The sequence below is a fragment of the Bidens hawaiensis genome, unplaced genomic scaffold (genome assembly GCF_021521415.1).
Source record: "Bidens hawaiensis isolate Kalapana, Puna unplaced genomic scaffold, B.hawaiensis_p1.1 tig00010382_1, whole genome shotgun sequence".
NCBI classification, from domain to species: Eukaryota; Viridiplantae; Streptophyta; class Magnoliopsida; order Asterales; family Asteraceae; genus Bidens; species Bidens hawaiensis.
In genome coordinates, this window is record NW_027491787.1 from 200,152 (window position 1) to 206,680 (window position 6,529).

A 6,529-nucleotide genomic window follows, 5' to 3' on the forward strand; every position below is an offset into this window, starting at 1 on the left:
ATTATATTCATTGTTTAGTTGTCACATAGGTCATAATACAACAGGATACAACACAATGGATTTTTCTAAATAATGGTATCATTGGGTTGATTGATAATATGCAATATCGTGACCATTGTATTCTATATTATGTTACTAACTATTCATTGTTTTATTTTTTTAACGACAATCTTCGGCATAACTATAATTGGTCGCAGGTTGGCTTACGCCTAAGCCCAATTTGAAAGCCCCTGAAAGTTTCTCCCGAAATGCATAACCCATGGTTCCCGAGTCTTTCTTGCGTCCTTGGAGAACCCTTCTCCCCTTATGCCAGTTGACACAATTTGTGCTATCACGAAAGTCAAAATAATCTGACATGACGCAGACAAAATAACCCCCCTGGTCACTCGAATTCGAACCTACAACTTCCTAAAGAAGGCATAGTTCTTATATTGATTGACATAACCAATTGAGGGCTTATATTGATTTTGTAAACTCAGTCGCCTTAACGCTCGAGTTTGACAACCGTCGGATTTATCAACGCTCGAGTTTAGCTGACCAATGCCTTCCCGTTATTCCACTCCAACTTTTATAAACATTTAACTATTCATTGTTTTGTTGTCACTTGTCACCTATCATGTCCTTTTTGCTAGTGTTATAAATTATACACACAGCATTCATCGATCAGTAGAGTGAAATGACAGAAGAACACGACGCCGTTTCACCACCGGAAGAAGAAGAACCAACGGAGCATCATTCTGAAGAAACTGAAGATGACGATGACGATGACGTCAGCCACTTACCGCCGTTGTTAGACATAATCGAGTTTCCGCCGGCGTTAACGTTACCGCCTACTCCGCCTTTTCCTTGTTCTCCTACTGGTTATAATTTTTATATTATATTATTTTATATTATATCATATTAACCTAGTTTCATTTGTTTTCGTACTGTTTTTGTTAAATAGTTAGTAGTTGATTCAGTTGTATCTGATTTTGAATTGATTGATTCAGTTGCACATTTATGCCTAATTGTAATTATAATGATCTTTTGCCTGTGTGTGTGTGTGCGTGTATATATATATATATTATGTGTGTGTGTGACTCTTTTCAGAATCGGTTTTATGTTGAGAACTGCGAGAACCACGTAATTTTAGCTTATTTTAACCTAATTTCATTTCCATACTGTTTTTGTTACCGATTTAAATGCTTAATAATTATATTTGATTTGGATTTGATTCGATTCGATTTGCACGTGTATGCCTAATTGTAAACGCCTATGGTTGGTTAATGTGGACGAAATTAAACTGTAATTATAATGACCTTTTGTCTCTGTGTGTGTGTGTGTGTGTGCATTATATATGCGTGTGTGATATTGTTTTTGGAACCAGTTTTATGTTGAGAATTGCAAGAACCGCATAATTTTAGCTTATGTTAACCTAGTTTCATTTCCGTACTGTTTTTGTTACTGATTTAAATGCTTAATAGTTATATTTGATTTGATTTGATTTGCACATTTATGCCTAATTGTAAACACGTAGAGTTGGTTAATGTTGACGAAGTTGAACTGTAATTATAATGACCTTTTGCTTGTGTGCGTGTGACATTCTTTCAGAAACTGTTTTATGTCGAGAACTGCGAGAGCCGCATAATTTTAGCTTAATTTAACCTAATTTCTTTAGATACTTAATAATTATATTTGATTTGATTTCATATTTATGCCTAGTTGTAGACCTGCTTATGAAATACTTGAAATTTAGGGTTAGTATTGAGTAATTTCGAATTGAGCTTCAATAATCTGCTTTATTAGGATTCAGGGAAACTATCTAGTCTACGGTCTACCTGCATCTGTAGTTTTAATAACTTTAGCATATGTATTAAAAAAGAATAGTGTGTACATTAGGGCTATTAGTGAGCTAACCGAGGGCTTGTTCGTGCTTGGCTCGTTTACAAACTAAAATAGAAGATGACGATGACGTCAGTCATTCGCGCTATTATACATGATGGACTTTCCACCAGCGTTAACGTTACCTCCTACTTCACGTCTTCCTTGTTCACCTAGAAGTTGATTTTAAACGATATTAACCTAATTTTATTTGTTTACTGTTTTTTATTGTTTAAGATTTAGTTGTTTCTGATTTGGAATTAATTGATTTAGTTTCACATTTATGCCTAATTGTAAACACCTGTTTATGAAGCACTTGAAATATTATGGTTAATGCTGTGGATATTTGAATTTAGTTTCAATGATCTGTTTTATTAGGAAAACTATCTACCTGCATCTGTAATTTTAATAACTTTTGCCCTAGTAATTTGGAATCTGAACTCGTTTTGCCGAGAATGATTGTTACGTTACACACACGGGACAGAATCATGAGACAACTCACTCTTTGTGAGAGAACTAGACAACTCCATACTGCATATATGCAGTATGGAGTTGTCTAGTTCTCTCGCAAAGAATGAGTTGTCTCATGATCCTGTCCCTATATATATGTGTGTGTACATATGGTCATGGGAGTATGTGACTGAGTAATGAGTATATATATGTGTGTGTGTGTGTGTGTGTGGATTTATATATGTATGTATGGTTTAGAATATTCTCTTTTGGTGTAAAAAATTAAGAACTGTTCACCTTTGAAGCTCAGATTTGGAAATGGAAGAACAAGACTCGGATGAAGATGATGGACCTCCGCCTGGATGGAATAACAGATATCAGCTAAAAGAACAAGCGGAACAGCTTGTAACACTTGCAGACACCTCAGCAGTTTCTTCAGGTAACTTTCATTTTGCATATTGCTTTCTTTTGTATTTTGGTTTATGTGTTAAATAATCTCGTGAAAATAACGTTAAAAGTGGCAGAAGGTTAATCAGGCATCATGTGGTGGCGTTGATAGCCGAAAGACAATGGTACATGCACCAATCAGCAGGTGTCCCGATGATTGAGTGCTATGTGCCTTATGTCCAAGGCTTGATGCAAAACTACTATCGAGCCGGGGGTCTCATCGGAAGCAGCCTCTCTATCCCTATGGGGTAGGGGTAAGGCTGTCTACATCTTACCCTCCTCAGACCCTACCATAGCTTGGCTATTGGTGGGATATACTGAGTACGATGATGATGATGATGATGTGTTAAATAATGTAATTCACATGTCATATGTGATCTACAGTAACATATAGAGCTTGTATATAATTATGATAAGTTTAGTGTCTCTAGTTTGATTTCATTTTAAAAGATTGAATTAAGTTCAGTTTTGTTATCTACCCTTAGAATATGTGAAATTTGTTAAGAAATGCTGTTTTTAGTTTGTTGTGGATTTTCAAGTGGTCATTTTGTTTCTTCATCAGATATTCATATGCAGACGGAGAATGCCCGAAAAGATGCACACAATGAAGAAGGTGAACCACTATCACAGGCACATCCTTGTCTACCACCAGAAGTGGCTCTATCAGGTGAATACAGAATAAATGTGTCATTACTTTAGTACCTCGGCTTCATTTTAAGGACTTATCATAACCTTTTATTCTATCTATAATATGCATGAACTAATGTCTTATGAATATGTATACAAGTGGAAGAACAAGACTCAGAAGATGATGGACCTCCACCAGGATGGGATTCCAAAAGTCAGCATGAACCCAAATTACAAGAAACTCTTCAATCAGGTCATATTGAGAACTTTTTTATATAACTGGTTTCAGTTTTTTCGGTTTCATTTTGGCTTTTTTAAATATTAACTTATAAGTATATAATATTACATTATAATAACATTAGATATGAAAATGGAGGATGCACCACAAGATGCCCAGAATGCAGAAAGTCAACCAACACCAGAAGCTCCAACAGGTGAATCTTTGTTTGTCAATGTTAGTATTATAACCCTAATAAGTTGATGATATTCAAAATCTAATGTACTAATAGTGGATCAAGAAGAGTCTGAAGATGAAGGACCTCCACCTGGATGGGATTCCAAATGTCAGCTTGAACCCATGTTACAAAAAGCTCATCAATCAGGTTTATTATTTATTTAATTTTGGCTTCTTGGTTTTATTCGCTTTCTTTTATTTAAAATTTTTTGTATTTGATTAGATTATTCAGATATGAAAATGAAACAAGATGGCCCGAATGATAATGGTCCTCAATCACAATCACATTCATGTTCTAGCCCAGTACCAGAAGTAGCTCCATCAGGTGAAACTTTTTGTCATTACTGTAATTTCTAATGCTTTGACTTTCTTTTTGTTATTATTTTAGTAATTGAGGTTTATATGTGAGAACTCAGATATAAAAGTGGACGAACAAGACTCAGAAGACGGTGGGCCTCCACCTGGATGGAACTCAAAATGTCAGCCCGAACCCAATTTAAAAACGGCATGTCCAACAACTCCTCCATCAGGTCCGTCAGTCATTTATAGAAATCTTTCAATTGAATCATTTTTCTTCTTATTTTCTCATTTTTGACCAAGTTGTTGACTTTCTAGACTTTAACAATGAGGAAGATAAACGCCATGCACTAGATAATGAAGGCTTCCCTCCAGGTTGGGAATCCACTCCTCAACAGCAACCGCACGTTCATTCAACCTTGCCGTCACCAATAGTCCAATCAGGCAAGTATTTATTTATTTTTTTTAATTTTTATTTTTAAACTCATTAGAGGTGACATGTGGATATGTTGAGGTGCAGGAATGGGTTTTGAACCAATTAATAATGTCAAAATTATTGAAGAAAGCTTTCAACCACCTTCAAGGCAGCAGTCCATATATCCAACCAAACCACAAATATCAGCTCCAAAACCACCTATGCCAATGAATAATCCTGGTTAGTGTAATATTATTACTTTCGTTGGTCTCTTTGTTGTCAAACAACCTGTTTCTTTAGTTTTAGATTTTAGATTTAATAACGGTTTTCATTTGTGGCGTAAAATGATTATTTCATGTAGAAATGGGACAAATGGTGTGTGGTTCTTGTCGCCATTTGCTAAGCTATCCAAAAGGTGCTCGATATGTAGAGTGTGCTTGCTGTTTGGAAGATAATTATGTTCTAGAAGGTCAATTACACTCTTTTTATCTATTTTTTTTTTCTCTTTTTGTTTCTTATTTAATACCCTTTTGACATTAATAGCGTTTTGCAGAACATGAAGTAGGACAAGTTGTTTGTGGTGGTTGTAATGTGCTGCTTATGTATCCTTACGGCGCACCAAAAGTAAGATGCGCGAATTGCAGAGCAGAAACAGAAATTGGGGTATGTTTATATTTTATTAGATGAACGTATGCATCTATGGTTGGTAAAAATAATGAAAGCATCAAGTATGTTGTTTCCGTTAATTTTAAAGTACGCTGTTGAGTTGTTTCTGGTAGTTTCCAAAGGATGTTATTACGAGTAAAAAGTGTGAAACTGGTTATTTAGTCGAGTTATTCTTTAAAAATACACTTTAGACGACTTTTGATCTGGTTTGACTTATATATACCATAATAACCGTATTAACTAATTCCATGTACGTGTGTAGGACCAAAATAGACGTCCATCACTCTTTGAACACAAAAGGCGGGCCAGGCAGCATTTGAGGCGTGTGCACGCAGGCTGAAATATATGACCACTGTTATGCTTGATATCATATAGTTTAAATGCTTCACCATCACAAGAAATATTGATTATGAAGCATTTTTTTGTTATTTATAAAAAAAATGGACTGTCATACATGCTGTAAAACCTTATAGGTAATGTGCTTAGTCACTTTTCGGTCATTTGCATGTTCTAGATAATTATGATGCGCGACAGTGGACGTTTTTTTTATCAAACGAGTTTGCATGTAATTGCAACTGGTCTGTTATTACATGAAGGCTAATAAATGGAAATTTTTAATGATCTTACCTTATGAAATTGTTTCTTGTATAGTCTATTCGGTCACGTATTGACTGTAATAGTAGATATATGTTATTCTGTATCTATAACAAATGCTAATCTTCACCTGGTTAATGATAAATTTGACAAAATCATTTAAGTAGCTGTTTTTCTATGTTTTTATTTCCTCTTGAATCGATCTAAAGTCATGTGATACACGGTTCAAGTTGCATATCCTCTTCGAAAATCCCTTGTGTTGCAGATTGCGGACATTGATTTCGTGCATATGGAGTTTTTTTTAGCTAAATTACAGAGATAATGATACATAATTGGTTTGGGAGTAAAAATCTAAAAGCACTGACATTAGAGTCCCTCTCTCCTTCCTCATCTTTGAGTTTTCTTAATTATCTGAATTCCCATCTTTATCTCTAAATTGCAATAATGAGTCTTTATATATAGAGATTGATTATTCACATATCTAAAATTTAAACATTGTATATTAAGCAATTCGATTTATACATTAAGTATTTGGGAAATTTCCAAAATAGCCATGTTGACCATGTGGTTTCCATTTCTAGCCATGGTTTCGAAAAAAAATCTCCAAAATGAACACTCAAAAACCGTTGAACCGAGGAATCTTGGCCGGTCATCAACGGTTTGCTTCTGCCATCCGACGAAACTCGTGGGCCAATAAGATTGCGCAACTTTGATTTTCA

The 6,529-nt window shown here is 35.0% G+C and overlaps 1 protein-coding gene across 3 annotated transcripts; it reads left to right on the plus strand.

Annotated features, from left to right (window-relative positions):
• Positions 1-645: 645 nt before the first annotated feature.
• Positions 646-5,797, plus strand: LOC143534943 (uncharacterized). Of its 3 annotated transcripts, none has more exons than XM_077029309.1 (13): positions 646-860; positions 2,621-2,749; positions 3,320-3,424; positions 3,545-3,637; positions 3,747-3,818; positions 3,906-3,986; positions 4,062-4,163; positions 4,255-4,368; positions 4,454-4,583; positions 4,702-4,790; positions 4,912-5,019; positions 5,104-5,213; positions 5,479-5,797. In XM_077029309.1, the coding sequence occupies exons 1-13, from the start codon at positions 677-679 to the stop codon at positions 5,554-5,556; spliced, it is 1,395 nt and encodes a 464-aa protein (XP_076885424.1). In that variant the 5' UTR covers positions 646-676; the 3' UTR covers positions 5,557-5,797. The 3 variants fall into 3 exon arrangements, with proteins under 3 accessions (XP_076885424.1, XP_076885422.1, XP_076885423.1); XM_077029307.1 differs by having other exon boundaries at positions 3,894-3,986; positions 5,479-5,796; XM_077029308.1 differs by having other exon boundaries at positions 3,894-3,986; positions 4,071-4,163; positions 5,479-5,796.
• Positions 5,798-6,529: the final 732 nt, after the last annotated feature.

Coding starts and splice junctions, on each gene's coding strand:
- LOC143534943 (XM_077029307.1), top strand. CDS start 677: ATGACAGAAGAACACGACGCCGTTTCACCACCGGAAGAAGAAGAACCA. Junction 3,819..3,893: donor AACACCAGAAGCTCCAACAG/GTGAATCTTTGT, acceptor ATGTACTAATAG/TGGATCAAGAAGAGTCTGAA. Junction 4,164..4,254: donor ACCAGAAGTAGCTCCATCAG/GTGAAACTTTTT, acceptor GTGAGAACTCAG/ATATAAAAGTGGACGAACAA.